General features: G+C 40.3%; 1 protein-coding gene across 3 annotated transcripts in view; it reads left to right on the top strand.

The window, feature by feature from the left end:
- Positions 1-18,552, top strand: part of ACSL1 (acyl-CoA synthetase long chain family member 1) — a 40,773-nt gene that overhangs the window by 4,724 nt on the left and 17,497 nt on the right. For 2 of the 3 annotated variants that reach the window (XM_072122980.1, XM_072122971.1), the window contains exons 2-3: positions 7,431-7,646; positions 18,256-18,370. In XM_072122980.1, the coding sequence (XP_071979081.1) occupies positions 7,452-7,646; positions 18,256-18,370 (310 nt within the window). In that variant the 5' untranslated portion in view covers positions 7,431-7,451. Of the gene's footprint in view, positions 1-4,934; positions 5,078-7,430; positions 7,647-18,255; positions 18,371-18,552 lie in introns of those variants that run through there. The other variant, XM_072122976.1, reaches the window with a different exon arrangement.

The raw sequence follows: 18,552 nt of genomic DNA on the forward strand, positions 1-18,552 counted from the left end.
GTGTGTAAGGAGCTTAGGCTTGATTCCCACATTGTGGCCAATAATGACAGAAACCGCAATATAATAAAGTTTGAATACACTAGAAAGATCAAGTGAATTTACACAGAGGATACGATGTATGAAAAAACTTCTGCAATTATATAGACTTGCAGTTCCTATAGTTCTTTGATGGGCAGAAAATTTGTATCTCAGTGGGGCACCTCTAGACTCCACATTTTGTGTTTCGTAACATGAGGCCTGCTACAGGAGTCCTCAGCAAGCCTTCACAGCTCAGTATATACCATAGATTGTATAAGGAAATAGCTGTAAGTGACTTCTCTAGAGGTCACTCCGGACACTAGCAGGATATATAAAGATCTGGCATTCACTGCCTGATGGGAGCCTAGTGTCTGTCAGCAGTGCGCTGAGAACACAGTATATGTATAGTACTGGTAAGCTGCTACCTACTGGGCTAGATTGTAGGAAATGATTCATTGTTCTAGGGCTGGTCCTAGATGATGACTTATGGGGACAGCAAAATGGCAACAATCTTCAACTAAGTAACACCATAGGGAAATTTTGACGGTGTATAACACTTTTATTGTTGATGGAACATTGATTAATTTATTGAGTTCAGTCAAGTACATACAGTTGAAACTAGAAGTTTTACATACAAGAAAGACGTGCATGTATTTTAAAATAGTGTATTTCTCATGTTCTCTGATATGATATCGATAAACCTTTTACTTTTCTCCTTATTGACCTAAAATGTAACTTTAAGGCATTTCAATTACTTTCTGCAAAATCAAAAGTTTACATGCACTAATAATACTACGCCTTTAAACATTTTGGAGAGTCTATATGATGTCATGTCTTTGTCTAAACTCAGATGTTGCAAATAAAGAGAAGAGTCCACACTGGTGGAGATTATGACATACCTGAAAAACACTGCTTTGTTGTGTAACATCATTGGAAACTCTAAAGATATCAGGAAGAGAATTGTGCATTTGCACAAGTCTGGTTCATCCTTGGGTGCAGCTTCTAGATATCTGAAGGTGCCTTGTTCATCTGTACAAACCATCCAATTTTTTGGGATACTTTTCCTGTGCTTGGAAGAAAATAAAATTGAACAGTTTGACTCTAATGACTATTGTTTCATTTGAAGAAAAAAAGGAAAAGCTTGTGAGCCTGAGGACACATCCCAACTGTGACAACCCCCTCCCCCCACATGTTGTGGGGTTGTTTTGCTGCAGAAGGACTGGTGCCTGTCTCAAAATAGATACAACATGAGAAAAACATTATTTGGCAATTCTGAAGCAACATCTCAAGACTTGAGCCAGGAAGGTAAAAGCCGGGCACAAACAGGTCTTTGTAAGGGACAATGACCCAATGCTACTTCCTAACTGGATACATAGTGGCTTAAGGATAACAAAGTCCATAGTTTTTGAGTGGTCTTCACAAAGCCCTGATCTCAAGTCATACAGTTTAAGGACAATGGTACCAAGTACTAATGAAATGTCCTGCAAAGTCAAAAGTTTACGAAAGTAATAAAAATTCTCTCATTATTTTGCCATTTGGCGAATATGAATCATTTTTTGTGATCAAAATTTACATAAAACAGGAAAGGTTTATTCTCATTTCATGTAAGTGAGAAAAACATCACATATATATGTATACAAGTTGTCTTGCATTTTTGCTCCTTTTGCTCATTTAGATGTCTTCATTGAAAATAATGTGTCCTCCAGCTAGTGGGTGAAGACTGTTTCCTATGTGGGACTGACTCCTGTCTGTGCATTGTCTCTCGGCGTGTGTGTGCACATGTAGGAGGGCTAGATGAATAAGTGGCGAGTGGCTTGTCTACATTTAGTGTCAGCTCTCCAGATCGCTGGAACAAATGGCTTCTTTTATGAAGTGTGCGAAGCTGACAATATCTTCCCTTGTTCTTTGCCCAGAGGGGCGAGTGCATCTTGATCAGGAGATGGGAGTTGTTCTTGTTGTCTTGTGAATTAAATCGCCCCTACGCTATAGCGATGTAGCTTCCTGTGACGGCAATGAGGGGTAATCTGCCAACATGGTACCATTGTTTGCTATAGGCAAAATCTTAGTATATCTGGTACTGTAATAAAAGGTAGGTGGGTTTTTTCTTCTGTAGCATTCGGTTACACTCACAGCATGCTGTTACAGATGAAGTACAATTCCTGATCAAAGCTACACGTTCCATACACTGTCATTTCTGGCCTTCTACTAGAATTCTGGAACTGCAGTAAAAACTGATGCTTTGAAAAAGAAATACAGTGAAGTACAGGCAAGGGGAAAAACCTATTATAGTGGGGGACATGCATTTGCACACCCAGTTCTCGTGTAGAATGTACAAGATTTTTTGGCAACGCCTGTTCCTCTTAACAAATTTTGCCAAGACCATGCAGCCTATCAATGCCAGCAGCGGGCTAGTGACTTTAATTACAGCTATAAATAGGTGAAGGGGTTTCTTTGAACTTGGGATATGTGCACCAATCTTCATCATTATCCATGGGGGACATTTATCAGGTATTCTACACTAGAAAAGTGGTGGCGAACCTATGGCACGGGTGTCAGAGGCGGCATCCAGAACCCTCACTGTGGGCAAGCAGGCCTTCACCAGATAGGACTTAAAGGAAACCTACCATTTCAAATGGTTGGTGTAAGCTGTAAACACAGAGCACCAGCCCAGGGTGAGCTGGTGCTGGTGCTTAGTTTCGTTAGTGTTATAAACCGCGGTGTTGCGGTTTTAACACTTTTTAAACTTTATAGCAGAAGCTGCTTCGGCGCTGCGCGCGACGCCTGCGGCGTTTCCTATGTAGGCGCACGCGCCGAAGCAGTTTCTGCTATAAAGTTTAAAAAGTGTTAAAACCGCAATACCGCGGTTTATAACACTAACGAAACTAAGCACCAGCACCAGCTCACCCTGACCTGGTGCTCGGTGTTTACAGCTTACACCGACCATTTGAAATGGTAGGTTTCCTTTAAGGTATCTTCGTGCATTGCTGTGTTCAGTGCTATTTTAACCCCTTAAAAAAAAAAAACCCCGAAAATGGGCCAGGTCGTTTGTTTCCATTTTTCACTCCCTACTTTCAAAAATCTTAACTTTTTTTAAAATTATTTTTACACATAAAGAGCTCTCTCTGTGATGGCTTGTTTTCTACGTAACAAATTCCACTTCATAGTGACATTATTTAATATTCCGTGCCATGCACTGGGAAGCAGGGGGGAAAAAAATTCCAAATGCAGTGAAAGTGGTGAAAAACACATTTTGGGCCATTTTCTTGTGGGGTTGGATTTTACGTCTTTCACTGTGCGCCCCAAATGACATGTCTACTTTATTATGTGGATACGGAGATACCAAATTTGTATAGGTTTTCATACATTTACAAAAATTAAAACCTCCTGTAAAAATTTTTTTTTTAATTTTGCCATCTTCTGGTGCTAATAACTTTTTCATACTTTGGTGTACAGAGCTGTGGGTGCTGTCAATTTTTGCGGCTTTTGATGCAGTTTTCAATGCTACCACTTTTCCGACGGTACAACCTTTTGATCACTATTTATTGAATTTTTTTTTTTTTTTTTTTTAGATTTTTCAAAATGGCAAAAAAGTGCCATTTTCAACTCTGGGCGCTATTTTCTTTTACGAGGTTAAAGGCAGTAAAAAAGTTATCATATTTTGATCAGGGATTTTCGGACGCGACGATGTCAAATGTGATTTTTACTGTTTATTTATATGAGTTCTAGGGAAAGGGGATAATTTTATTTATTTTTTTTTTTTTTTAATTTTTACTATTTTTCAGACCCTAGGTTGTCTGATCCTACCATACACTGCCATACTACAGTATGGCAGCATATAGGGATTTTCTTTGTCATTCATCGCACATTCTAATGAAATGGTTAAAATGCGACCCGAGGCTGTCACGGCGACCGATGTGATGTTGAGCGACAATCCTCACCAAGAGGGCGGGACCCATGCCAGCGGTGATCAATAACACCCTCGATCGGCGCTAGATTGATAAGATGTAACTTATGGCCACAAACCACTGAAGCTTTATTTCCTCTCAGAGGAATTCAGGCATAATCTTGAGAATGAATGAGTGATGTCTCCAGGTACATTTACAGCCTGGATGACCTTCCCGTGTGCAGCACAGATAACATTGTAGTGAGGAATGTAGTAATGATCATCCTGTTATATAACTGCACTCTGCACATTGGTTTTATTGGTCGCCAATCGCATAAACTTTCCCATCTGACCTGTCACTGCACAACTGCAGGTTCTATCTTGATTGCAGTGGTTGTCATTACTCTCTCCAGTGGCTGAGAGTCCTGTTCCCAAGTCAATCCAACTTGCAACCATCTAAAACAGACAAGTTTTCTAATCCTTTTTTTTTTTTTTTTCTTCCCTGTGGTGCATAAAAATGTGGGTTTACCTCCTCTGTTTTCATAAATTATTATTATTTTATTTATTTATTTTTTCTATGTTTTATATTTATATTCTTCTCTTTTTCTAGAGAACGTACCCCATCTTTGGTCAGTATTGTATGTTGCATATTCCCTATGTAATATTCTCAATGCTGCTTTATTTGTCTTAGACCCCTCCAAGGTGAAGTTGGTGCTACTTTATATTTCATTTACTACTATTATGGACTTTATTTTGGAGGGTCTAAATGAGTGTCCTGACCCTCCTGATGACCATTTGGTGTCGCTATGTGACCTCCCTGTCGGGGAGAACAGCTGACCCCCTCTGATAGGAAATGGTTAACATTCTCTGCCACAAGGAAGCTAGAGCTGGTGAATGAATGTCTGTCTCTGCCAGTTGTCCTTTTATTCCTATGACAAATATTGATGCCATTGTGTCAGGGATGCCACCCTCCGCATGTGGGGTGACTCTCTGCAGACTTGGCTGTCATTGGCTCTGACCCTCCTCTGTTACCTTTTGCCTACTAGGCATTAAGCAGCAGGTCTTTGCATGTGACTTCTGTCCTGAGAGTCCTTGCTGGCAGCTGGGACGGCAGATGACAAGTTCACGTCCCTTGCAGCAGGTTGTATTGGTGACGGCGGAACAAAGGAGAAACCGGTGAGTTCATTGTCTATGAAGACCTGAGGAGCAGAATTGCTGCAGGGAAATGTGTGTGTGTGTGTGTGTGTGTGTTATTTAGTGTTGTTTCATTCTTTTAGACCAGGGTTATATGAATTCATAATCCATTTATTTTCTGGCTTTGTCTTTTATAACTTTTGTTTGTTTTTCTATACAAAGAAATACTTAAGACCATACATATTCATACTTGTCGCCTAAAATTGTTTTATTGTATCCTCTTTGCTTTAAAACAATACTGTGTCCATTTTTGTGTTAGGAAGTTATTTCTATTTTAAAAAGATATACGGTAACTGTGATACTGTCTCAATATTTATGGCAAGAAATAATAAATCTATATTTCAACAGACTTTTCCAGCCGGGTCACAATTCAACTAGTCATATTATTTTGCTATAGTGTCTGTGTAGGGGGCGCATAGTCTTTATCCTGGGCTTGTCCAGGAGGGGGCAGCGCAGACATGTGTCATGCATATCAGCCCTGATTATGGTTTCACTTTTTGGCTTAGTGTAATAATTCTATAATCCGTTAATGTTGTGTTCTACAACTCTTTAACAAAGTCACATTAACTATTGGATTGGTCTGATATCCCCATAAAGTGGACAGTGTTTTGTTCAGAAACTCCTGCAGAAAAAATAATTGACATCTATGAATGCCTAAGGCCCCATTCACATAATACTAAAGCGTGTGCAGAGATGTGTGTGTGTGGGGGGGGGGTGCATTCTTTAGGTGAAGGGTGTACAGGTACAGGGGGGGGCATGCTTATTTTAAACCATTAAGTAATTGAATTTTATATTTGTACACAAACTTGTGTGTGTGTGTATATATATTTATGTTGTCTGTATGCCCTAATATTTTACTATGCTGTCACACAACTTTTAACATGTCCTAGTCATATCAGAAATTGTGATCACTGTGGGTCCATGAGCCTAGACACTACCAATCCCTAAAATCTGAAGGGGCTATATTCAGCTGAGACCAGTCTCTCCTAGATGCTGATGAAATACCAGGGCTTGATAAATTACAAGTAACTCCATATCTAATCTACATTTATCAAAGCTTGTGATACCTCTGACTTGTTAGCCTGCATTTTTTACATAACTTAAAGGTATGATTGCGTTCACACTATGCACATGATTTGCACCTTAAAACGCATTTCACGCGCATCAGGAGTAACTTTAACGCAGATGCATTTAGACCTCAATAAAGTAGCTGTGTGTGTGTGGGGTGTTGTGTGGGTTTTTTTTTTTTTTTTTAATACATATGTTGCTAATGCTGAACGCAGGCATTGAGGTCTATATGTTCTGGGAGGAGTAACTTCTGAAGAGCATTAAATATGTTTCTAAACACAATTCAAGAACTGTATAAGCCAAGGTTCCTAATTTTAACATTTGCATTGGCCACAGCCTGCAGCCAGTAGGAATCACCCCCCCCCCCCAGCTTCAGGGTGTCGTTACCTTGAGTGGGGTGCAGTCACAGTACTGATTTCTTTTAAGTCCTAGACACGGTGGCTTAGGGTATATTCACATGTGATATGCCTGCCGTGTGCTGGAGGTGACCCCTTCTCCCTCCATAAACAGCGGCACACGGCCGCACACTCGCAGAAAGATAGAGCATGCTGGACATGTGTGGCACCGGGCCGCCATTGCTGTCTATTGGGACGTATATGCGGCCACAAATTTGCAGCCGCATGAACAGCAGTGTGAATGAGCCCTTACTGGTTAGCCTTGCAGCGCTGGGGACCTGGGTTCAAGTCCCAGGGTCAACATCTGCTTGGGTTTCCTGTTATTGTTTGTATAATGAAAAGTTATTCCGTTTTCCAATATACTTTCTATATCCATTCCTCATGCTTTTCTAGATCTCTGCTTGCTGTCATTCTATAGAAAGCTTCATTGGACAGAAATCTGACCATGGTCACACAGCTGTGCAGCTTGTTATAACATCCATCTCTAATTACTCTGACTTAATAATCCCTGCACCTGTGTGACCATGGTCAGATTTCTGTCCACTGGAAGTAAAAATAGAAACTTTCTATAGAAGGACAGCAAGCAGTGATATAGAAAACTGCAAGCATTTAATACAGTAATGTATAATTTGTCATTTATACAAGCAACATTAATTTGCTGAAATGAGAATACTCCTTTAAAGAATAAAATACACTCCTTGTAAACTCCTTTCTCCTTTCTCTCTGCAGTCTGTGTACTTCTTGGTAGGAGTAGATAATCTGACATTCTTCATACAAGGACCATGAACATGAATTTCTTTCATAAGTAATAGATCTTGCAAGTTGTGCTACTTCTTCTTGTGTAACTCCTCCCGTCTCTTCTCCACCCATAGGTTTAGAGAGCACCAGTAACAATGCAGGCACACGAGATATTCAAGAGTATCCGGATCCCAGAGCTGGGGGATGTCCGACAGTATGTTCGCACACTTCCCACTAACACGTTGATGGGCTTTGGTGCCTTTGCAGCTCTGACAACCTATTGGTACGCCACGAGACCGAAAGCTCTGAAACCACCCTGTGACCTGGCCATGCAGTCTGTGGAAGTCAAGGTAACATCTTGTCTTTAATGTCTCATTCTAAACCTGCAACATCTGTTGTACTCCTTGTGTAGTGTATACTCTGTACAATGCCTGCAGGTACAGTCTCTGCTCCTATATTACATTGTGAAACCATATTCTCTGAGTAAGCCATCTCCATTATACATATATCAGTGCTTTCATGGCTATTCACCTTGTTCTGACATATATATAGATAGATAGATAGATAGATGTTGTTGTTTCACAATCCGTTTTCATGATGACTACACTTTCTGCTTTTATCTCCTGTACACTAGCTTTCATTTACACCCACATAATGTAAAACTTCCCATAAAGTACTTCTTCTCCAATAACTTTGTGGGTCTGATACAGTAGTCATCTGTTGCTTGCATAAATGTCATCTGACAGAGTTGAGACCATCATGACACGTGTTTCCTGGACATGCTTCAATTTTTGCATGTAAAATGTACTAATCTTATAAATAGAGCATGACCTTTGCATATGGCTTTACCGAAACGGCTATCTTTAGAGCAGATGTATTGAGGCTTTGTTTCCGAAAACCATTCACTTCTCCAGTTGACCATTTTTGCAGCACACACATTTGCACGGCCTGTACTGTTTCATAAAGATCTGCAAAATCACTATTGTAGCCTAAGGCAAAACTCCTTGTATGCTGCAAATTGTCTGGATAGTATCTCTTCTATTACCTTCCCCACTGCCAACATATATAGCAGTGCTGTACATAGATGGTGACTATGTAGATGGTAATCACACAGGACCAGACAATGGACATGAATCCCTATAACAAGATATCCACGTTGGTGGGCTACTTATTTTATTTACATGCAGATGTAAGCTGTTCTTCATCTGTACTATCCGTGATGTGTACATGCATCTGTACGCTCAGAGCAGGTCCTATCAGTACATCCATTTTTTGGTTCTTATTTGTGGATCACTTACTAGATAACACAATTATGGGACCCCTAAAAAAGGTCAGGATTAAGCTGGTGAAATCATTTACGTGCATTTCAGATGGCATAAATATGAGACATGGACGGTTTTACAGGCTCTGCGACTGAGCGATGGAAGTGTGCTATAATTTTCAGTGGGATGGAAGCTTGTGGCGCAAGGGATTAATGATTTGGCACACAAACAATAAGGCTTAGACCTGTCTCCCCATCCATGAAGGTGAAATGGAACTCCATAGACCAGCTTTTAGCTTCTCTAATTGTGAGCCTAAAACTGTGCCACAAAAGGAGTTTAAAAAAATAAAGTGCCAGAAAAGTGTTAGATTCCCCAGCTGCACCACAACCCAAAAAACGAAAAAATTGTGCGTTTCGGAAAAGCACCAGTATTGTAGCACTGCCTCTTCATAAATGAGGCGAAGCAGGGGGAAAAATATTGTATTTTTACATGAAGAAGAATTTACATTTATTGCTGGGAAATAAAAAATCTACATTTATATACTGTAGTCCTGTCACCACATATCTCAGCATAAACAACTGAATTACATCAGTCTTGACACTATTTCCATTTACAAGTATCTATGGTACATTTAAAAGTCCCAGAATTTATGAACAAAAAAGCTACTTTTTTTAAGGACCATTAAAGCCGATAATGGCCAAGGAATGTTGAATCCGAATTACGGCAAGGCTCTTTTAACACAAACGTTGTGGGAATGAACTGTATATCCGGCCGGATATAAATCCCCCATAGACTTGTCCTCGGTACGGTGAGCACTCCAGATCCCCGTACCATTGCCTAGAAAAAGATGGAGCACGCATTATCTTTTCCCGGAAGGATGGCCGGGCAGCGGCCATACCTTTGACCCAACGCTGCTCAACCCTCCCATCTCCAGTGTCTTGCACTGGGGCCTATGATAGAATCTTGTTTCCAGAAGGACCAGTGTATAGTCAGCAGCACAAGGTGCTTGGAGGTTTCCTGCCCCTGTCCCAAGACATTTGTGTGAGTTACTGAAACCTTGTGAGGTTACGTATTTGTTTGTCTGTGAAGAGGAATATTAACAAGCTCCATTGAGACAAGAAGTGAAAAGGCAGGATGGCAATAAATGTATCTTTTTATCCATCCGAACGGCCTTAACACTTATAAAATCTATAGGGTGGGATGTATCCTGTGCAAGCGTATGGTGAACCCCCTTGCATGGACCAGATTTATCAGGGGGTGTCCAGCCCATGTCTGATACATCCGACAGCTAGCGTGTTCTATGCCAGGTCCGGCTGGTGTTTAAATTGTGCTATACAGTTCATAACACAGGCTGTAGGTAGTGGCAGGGCAGGCACTTCCCATGTCTGTCCACTCTATCGCAGAGCATACCGGTTTAAGGCATGAAATAGGTGCAATTCCTATCTGTGCTAGTAAACTGATGTATAAGCCATCATAAATTTTTCCCCTCGTCTTTAAGGAGTCTGGAAACCAAAAACGCCAACCCATCTTTGCATGGTCCATGATGACTTCACTTGGGAACCTGAGGAAGCTGAGCTGGTCTCTATTGAAAAAGGGTTACCAAGGCACCATCTATTTTTATTTAAGCGGTGGTTAGTAGTGTCCTTTTCGTAGATTTTGGTATAATATACCTAAAGAGTTATCTCATGTGGCTTGAGTGTCTCCATTTACCAAACATACACACGTGGCATGGTCTGCGTGTGCAAGTACTCTGAGTAGGAAGAGGAGCAGAAGTGGTTGATGGCGTATCTTCTGCACTATGCAAGGTTTTTGCATTTGAAATGCAACTTTTTGATCCTTTGTCTTGATATCTACTATTCCCTCTTCATGTTAAGAGCACTGCTCTGATTTGAAACATGCCTTTAGTATTGTCAATTATGCTATTTGAAAAATTCTGGTCTTGAAGGGGTTTCTCAGGGAATATAAAAACAGACTCGTGTTTACTGACTTGTTTCCCCATTCCTGGTTAATCCACTTTAATAAGTAATCTGTTCCATGGGAACCAGGAAGCCATAACTTTACCCAGTATTACACTTCAGTTACTGTCACAAGAAAAAAGAAGTTTTGTACTTTATTCGGCCATGAATTTCTTCACCTGGCTAACAAAGTAGCCATTAAAAGGCATCACAATCTCAAGAAGGTTAACTGAAATATAAGATGTTACAAGCACGCTTCCTGGACAGGTCTCTTCAGAAAGTCTGTTACACCATGGCTGATGAAGTGAAGCAGATTTTATACAGTGAACAGAGAAATGATGAAAAAAAAAAAACCCAAGAGGTGTCGTCTTCAATACACAATGGTTGGTCACCTTTTATTATCACTGGTTTCCAAATGTGGATTTTACGAAAAAGTTCAAGAAAACCCCACCACAAAGATGTCCACCTAAAGAAATTGTTCTCAGACCCTCCATTGCTGTGCTACAGGCAAACCCCCAAATCTGAGGAATGTTGTGATCAGGAGCTCCCTACCAACAAACCACAGACAAATTTTGACCACAGACAGAATACAGATTCCCAACACACAGCAGGAATATAACATCCCGGCCACATTCTCATGTTCCACTTCTAATGTGGTCTACCTGTGCACAAAATGTCCTGTCGGCGGCCTTTATGTTGGAGAGACAGGACAAAAACTTAAAGCCTGGATGAGGTCTTTTGCAGTCCTGACCATAACAGCCTGGATATGAAGGTTCTAGTTTTAAAGGGCAATTTCCGGTCACAAAATGAGACCAATTTGGGAATACAAGTTTATTACCCTCTGACACCTTCCACAGAGGACTCAATCTATCAAAGGGATTCATGACCCACTACAACCTCTAACAAAGTATCTTTAACTTGGAGGCAATAAACCATCACACTGCCCAAGCCATCTAATTAAGGAGCTGTTGTCTCAAATTTTGTTAATGCTAGTGTCCTTTTTAATCGCTTCTGTTTAACTGTGTATAAAATGTTGTCACTTCAGAAAGCCTATTATACCATGCCTGATGAAGGGACCATAGCTGTCTCTGAAGTTTTTTTTTTTTTTTTTTTTTGTAACTTCTTGTATTTCAGCCATTAAAAGGCATCACAATCTCAAGGAGGTTACTTTATTTGACCTATCAAAAGACCTAAGTTTACCTGCCCACAACCTGTGGTCCCTTTTTTACCGCCAGTGTCCTTGGCATGTGAGGTCTGCTCACTGACTGTAAAAGCCAAAGCTGCAAAAATTGGTAGGACTAGGACCTACTGTATAATTTGCTGCTTGGGCAGCCTTCTCATAAACGGGGCCATGGAAGCTACAGCCATGTGAGCCCATTGAATTGCACATCGCAACTCAAAACATGTGTGCACGAGGCCTGGATTGGAGTGTCGTTGCATCATGTGACTAAAGTCGAATTCATGTCATTCATCACAGGATGAATGGGGACTCATAGATCCTCTATGTAAGGAAACGTGCACATGCATGCTCCTCCTCTCTCCATAGAGGGGAGGCTCAGTCACTGTATGACTGGGTGTGATGGACCTTAATGGCGACCTTGATCTGGTTGTGTACATGCAGAGTATGCTACTGTAATATGTAACTTAATAATTACACTTAGTCTCATGGAAGGAGATCTGTTGACCCGCAGTGTAAAAATACTGATTCCTTGGAGTAGATTCATAATAAAAGTGGAGCAATCAGGATGGGGGAAACAAGTTGGTAAATAACATCTATTGGCAATGAATACATAAGTTTTTATATGCCCTTGATAATATCTTTATCAAGGGCACGCTTGTGGGGCAGTTGGTGCACCCATGATTTGCCCTTAACACCTGGAGCACTGCTATTCCGGATTGAAGCTCTTCCCTATCCTCTGAGTGCTGCATCCTGTTAGATTAGCAGGAAATGTATCTTGTGAGAAGAGGAGATGCTCTAGGTGGGAATAGCGGCACTCCAAGTGCTGATTTCATGCCCTGAGCTCATTAGCATATAGTTGTAACCCCTTAATGGCCACCCTGTCGGGTTTCTGCAGCGGTCAGTAAGGGTGGTACTTCTGACGCGCGGCCTTTCTACGGCGGTGCGTCAGGAGATTTTGGGACATCGTGGTCAGTATAATGCCGGTGTCAGGCTGTGATATCAAAGCCCAGACCCAGCACTAACACCTGGGATCGGAAAAACTCAGATCCTGGGTGTTTAACCCCTTACATGCCGCGGTCAAGCATGACCGCGGCATGTAAGCGTGTCTCACGTGGATTTTCCCAAAAAATTCTAACGTTTCTAAATTGCAGGTCAATATTGTTTTAACCCATGTGAAACATTTAAAGGATTAATAGACTCAATAGAAGTTGTTTTACATACGTTGAGGGGTGATTTATGGAGTTTTACTATTATTTGGGCCTTTCAAAGTCACTTGAAAGCTGTGTTGTCCCTCGCAATGTGAGTTTTGGCAATTTTCATGAAAATGAGAAAAATCGCACCTAAAGTTCTGCTCCTCATAACATCCTAGAAAAATTACGGGACGCACAAAATATCATCATACATAAAGCAGACATTCCGTAAATGATGATTATCAAGATTTTTGGGTAGTTTTCCTGTCTGAAAAGCAGAACTTTTCAAACTTGGAAAATGAATTTTTACAAACTTGCCAAATTTTCACTTTTTTTTTTTTTAGAACAAAACGCAAAACTTATCACTTAAATTTTACAACTAACATGAAGTACAGTCTCTATCACCTGGATATGTTAAAGCGTTCCAAAGTTATAACCAATTATCGTGAGACATGTCAGAAAACTAGTCTGGTCACTGAGCTGAAAACTAGTCTGGTCACTGAGCTGAAAACTAGTGTAAGTGATAAAATGGTTAAAGGGGTATTCCAGAAATATGAACGTCTGACACACAAACCCTTGATGATATAAATAAATGAATACAACAATACTCAATGTCATTAGTCACAAAACGGAGCTAAAATAATATGATTTTAGGATTTACAAAATTTATGGCCTCTCTAAAGTAGGTGGAGTTATCATCAAGATGGCCGCCACTGGAAACTACAAGTTCCATGATCCTTTAGTTCTCAGTAACTCCTCCTATCACTTATGCTGTGATGATATAAGACTTTCTTGCTCTGTTACCATAGTAATGATGTGTAACTGCCATCACCACAACACTGACCATACTGAATGCACTGCAACCAACCGACTACAGGCAAACGTAGTGGTGATCACATGACCCTGCCCAGGCAGGTGCAGGACATGTGATGTGGACATGTGACCAGCGGCCATCTTCTTTTCTGAGACGGACCGCGCGGAGGAAATTAACGGACTGATTAAAGGGCCGGTAGCATTTTAATTCTTCATTAGTCTGTCACCAGCAATTTTTGCTAAGGGGAGCAAAATTTTAAATAACAACTAATTACATATTAGCTTATATTTTGAGTGCCCACTTGTATATGAATTATGCTGATTCCTGGAATACCCCTTTAAAATGTGGAATTGCTTGGACTGTGAATAACGCACAATAATAATAATAATGGGCTGTTGGAAATAGCAGCGCAATTTTTTCAACTTTCTGACCATTTAAAGCTTTTAAGACCTTGTGTATGTGGTAGCGTTTTCTATTTGGCATTGTACGGTGCTACTGTATTCACATCTAGAGGCAATGCCACTTTAGTAAAGTTTTTGGAAAGAGAACTGTCTGGGGTCATTGAAGTACTGTATTGGTTCATAGATTTGCATAGGTCCCTTTCCTTGAACTGTGTAATACAGTTCATTTATATGTGAAGAATAGCATAAAATAGAGGGTGAATCGTTTGCTTACTAGTATCTGCCACAATGATGGGTTACATATTTGTCCTTTGTTATACCGGTTGATAAAAACCTGTGACGTTGTGTATTGCTGGGAGATTATGTAAACAGTAATCGTATAACCTGATAGACTAGCGTCCATGTATGATGTTGTGTTCGTTGCTGCTGGTGTACATTACCTTTTTAAAATCCTATTAAAGGAGTTTAGATTTTGTACTTTGGATTTGATGCTTTAATCTCTCTAGTTAATGGAAACTGGAATGTAGTGGGTTTCATATTTCTAATACTTTCCAAAGTACAGAGGTTCTTAAAGCCTAGTTAATAAGAGACTAATGTGATCAACCCTTACCTCTGATCCTCACAAATCCCTTGTTTTTATAAATCATTTACTCCCTGTAAGTGATAGATGGTCTGGAGCTGGTGCACAATGGTTACTCTTGAAACTGATTAACTTTAAAAACGTTGGACAATGGGTCCTTGCTCTCTCCTCTTCTGTCATTGTCTAGGTCCATTTCTAGTCTGCAGTTGACTAACCACTTATATGGCTGCCTTCATAGCAATGGTTATCGTGTTTCTGCTATCATTGTAGTGAACACATCCAAGGCAACCACTTTTAGGGAAGTTTTTACTTAGAAAAAGTCCCACTAGAATAAGTGTGGGTTTTTTTTTTTTTTTTTTTTTTTTTTTCCTCCTCTTGATAAAATGTTTTGAATAGAGATGACTTGGGATTGCTCCGGTCCCAGAACCTAAAAGAACACTTGCAGAGTAATGTGAGTGGGAAAAGCATTGAACCGTCAGATTTACAGGACTTGACAAGCAACACGGTTAAATGATTGACCAGAGACTGAGGCTACAGGTGGGATTCATTTTTAAAGGACACCTGTCATTAGGTCTGTGTCACTTGTCCTGTCACCTCTACCTGTTGGAGCAGGTCACAAGGATCCCATCCCAGCCTTAATCTAATCAATTCATACATTAATCATTGCAAAATCATCTATTCTTTATTATGTAAATGAGGCTGGTCACATGGTCAGAGGCAGTGATGTCACCCCTGTAACCCCTCCCCTCTCCTCCCCCAGCTCACGTCTGTGTGTAATGTATAGTAAAGCATTGCTAGTGTCTGACATGCTGCATCCTCCTAATACACAGAGACACAGACATCAGCTACACCTGTACCTGACATGTTCTGCTATATACATGGCTGCATCCTGGAGCTGTTGTATCTTACGCACACAGGCTACAGGAGGTGTGGCCACCAGCAAGCACATGGAGCAGCCATTACATGGAGCAGCTGTCAGTCAAGCACTGGGGGTGTGGCTGTGCCTCCCACTCATGAATAAGTTGGACAGCTTGAATATGCTAATAACTCATTGGACATTTCACAGGTCATTTGCATACAGCTTTGGCACCTCACTGCTTAAGTTTACAGGCATGAAGAGGGACAATGAAGGGATAGTGGCAATGATCTCTAATGGCAGTTTATGAAAATATATTTTGTTTAAAGAGAACCCGTCAGGCAAAATAACCCCCCCTAAAGGGGACCTGTTTCTTCTCCTTGCAAGTGTTTTATAGGAAATGGTTAGATCATCCTTGAAATTAAAACTGCATGAATTTGTTCCAGATGTCTGTTATAGCTAGTGTTCTCCTGTAATTTCATGATGGTTTTGCAGATCTGATAGAGGGTGTGGAACACACTTAAAAAAGCATAATCATTACAAAATACTTTACATGTGCATTGAAACTGAAGCAGTAGCATGTGTTCCTGACATGACAACAAATCCCCTATCCGCACGAGCGCCATGATGCCCATAGATCCGTTGTCCTCAATCCTGTGAATAGGGGTTAACTTATGTATTTGAATAAATATGGAATAAAATAGTTTTGTGTGTATTATGACTTGTGTGATGGCTTATTTTACTGCTTTACTGGACTTATTACTGATCCTTATACAAACACCAGAGATGGTTACAGCTTGACATGTGCTCCCCTTTTTATTTGAATAGAAATGGAAAGTGTCATGGGGCAAGTAATGTGAAAACATTGTGACATCATTGCCCTACAACATTGCCTCTGCAGTAAATCTAAGCAACATTCACCACTGCATCATCCATGGTACTTTCTAAAAGTTTCTAGGACAAGCAATGCTACAAGCTTGTGAACTTTATTCCTCCACTTGCATATTCCTGAATCTAAAAAATGCGAAAATCATCCAAATAGTGATGGGTTATCACTGGCTGTAAATTGGTGGCCTGGTGTTCTTGAAGCTTGCTGTTGGGGCCAGTCGGACTACAGTTCCTTGGGCCCAAAAGCTAAATTTATTTTGGGGGCCTATCCTTCATCATCCCCTATTGGCATCTTAATTAGGTTGTCCTAGTTATACTGTGCATCTCTGGGATAAGTTCCTATAATATAATACTCATGCCAATAGTACACACTGACGGTCTGTGGACATCATCGAAAGGGGGAGGCAGACCCCACGTGTTTCTTCTTTTAATTGCCCTTGATTAAATAGCACACCGGCTCCTCAATCTTTCTCCTACTTACAAAAAGCCTGATGATCTGCTGTGTGGGGTAGATGTATACCAGATTAATCTCTGTAGCTATAGGGTTATGCTTTATTACCCTTAAGTGTGTGGTTATCTTTTTATCATGCTATGGCAGACTTTGCTCTATGCCAGTGCTTCTCAACCTTTCTAATGCTGTGACCCCGCAATACAGTTCCCCATGTTGCGGTGACCCCAAACCCTGTACAAGAATATTGTATTTGCACCCAAAATGCAATAAAATCGAGGCTCCGATGGCTTTAGGCGACCCCTGTGTTTTGGTCGTTCGACCCCTGCAGGGGTCGAGACCCACAGGTTGAGAACCCCTGCTCTATGCTGTTGTCTTGGAGTTATTTGTATGGGGGACAGGTGAGTATTCACTCTAGAATGGCTAAACCTTTTCCATGTTAAGATAAAAATGGCATAGATCTTGTAGACCCAATACATGCTGCACTCTAATTCGTAGACTGCATCTTGCCATATATTTTAAATTCTGAAGACTGTTAAAAATTCGGAAATAAAGATCCTCCGTTTTTGGAAGTAGTTTCACTGGCTATTGTCATAATTTTTTAATTCCCCTCCCACAACCAAAAATAAATAAAAATGGCCATTTTTTTTTAAGACAGATTGAATTACGCAGAAGTTGGAGTTGCTTTGAAAGTGAAGAGGTTTTTTCTGCCTACTGATTAGGGATTTTACCTTGCCTATATCTCAATGGCATTTATGGATGTGCTTTTGCAGCAGCCGCATAGGTACTAGTGGAGAAAATTAATTTAGGTCTATGGAGGGTTCATGTAGAAGATGTAAAAAAAAAAAATGCTGTGATTTCAACTTTTGCCGTTAGCGGAGGCTAAGATGGTATATTCCATAGTATTGGTGGTAGTATTTCTATTGTAGTCTTGTTCAGGATGGAAATTGCAGTTACTGCTGCATAGAAATCTCTACAAAATTAGCAGTTATCAGTTTATATGCTGACGGAAGAATGTTTTAAGTCTTCAAAAAGCTCCATAAAAAAAAAGTTGTGTGGATTGGGGCAAATTGAATATACGTGAACCTGTTTTGAATAAAAACTTTCAACTACCAAAGCCCAAGAATAAATAAAGCCAGAAAGGAGGAATGCAAATGATAAATTCTCCCCACTGAGATTGTGTCTTAACAATAGAAATGACCGTTGTCTGGATGCACATGTACAGGGCACAACTGTAGTAGAGCATGTTACATGCATGTGCTGAAGACTCTTGTGCTTCACCCATATCTAAATATAACCTTCTGGAGTTGTTTATCATGGTTGTCACTTTGTGTAAGTCTTCCTAATCCTACATTTTTTTTTATTTTTTTTTTTTTTTTACCTAGGGACATGAAAATGCTCGAAGATCCACGATGTTGGACAATGATGAGGTCATCACTTACTATTATGATGATGTCAGAACTGTGTATGAAGTGTTTCAAAGAGGACTGAGAGTATCAAGTAAGTTTTTCTGTTTTGGGAAGTGCTCTTCTTATATTCTTTTATATCTGCCTTGAGGTCATAAAACTAAACTTTTTACTTTGGCATATATACACATACAGTAAACTAATAAAGGGGTTTTCCCACAAAACAAGTTGGGCCATATTCTGTGGACAGGGTGTAACTTACTGATTGGTAGGGGT

Source organism: Engystomops pustulosus, chromosome 1, assembly GCF_040894005.1.
Source record: "Engystomops pustulosus chromosome 1, aEngPut4.maternal, whole genome shotgun sequence".
NCBI classification, from domain to species: domain Eukaryota; kingdom Metazoa; phylum Chordata; class Amphibia; order Anura; family Leptodactylidae; genus Engystomops; species Engystomops pustulosus.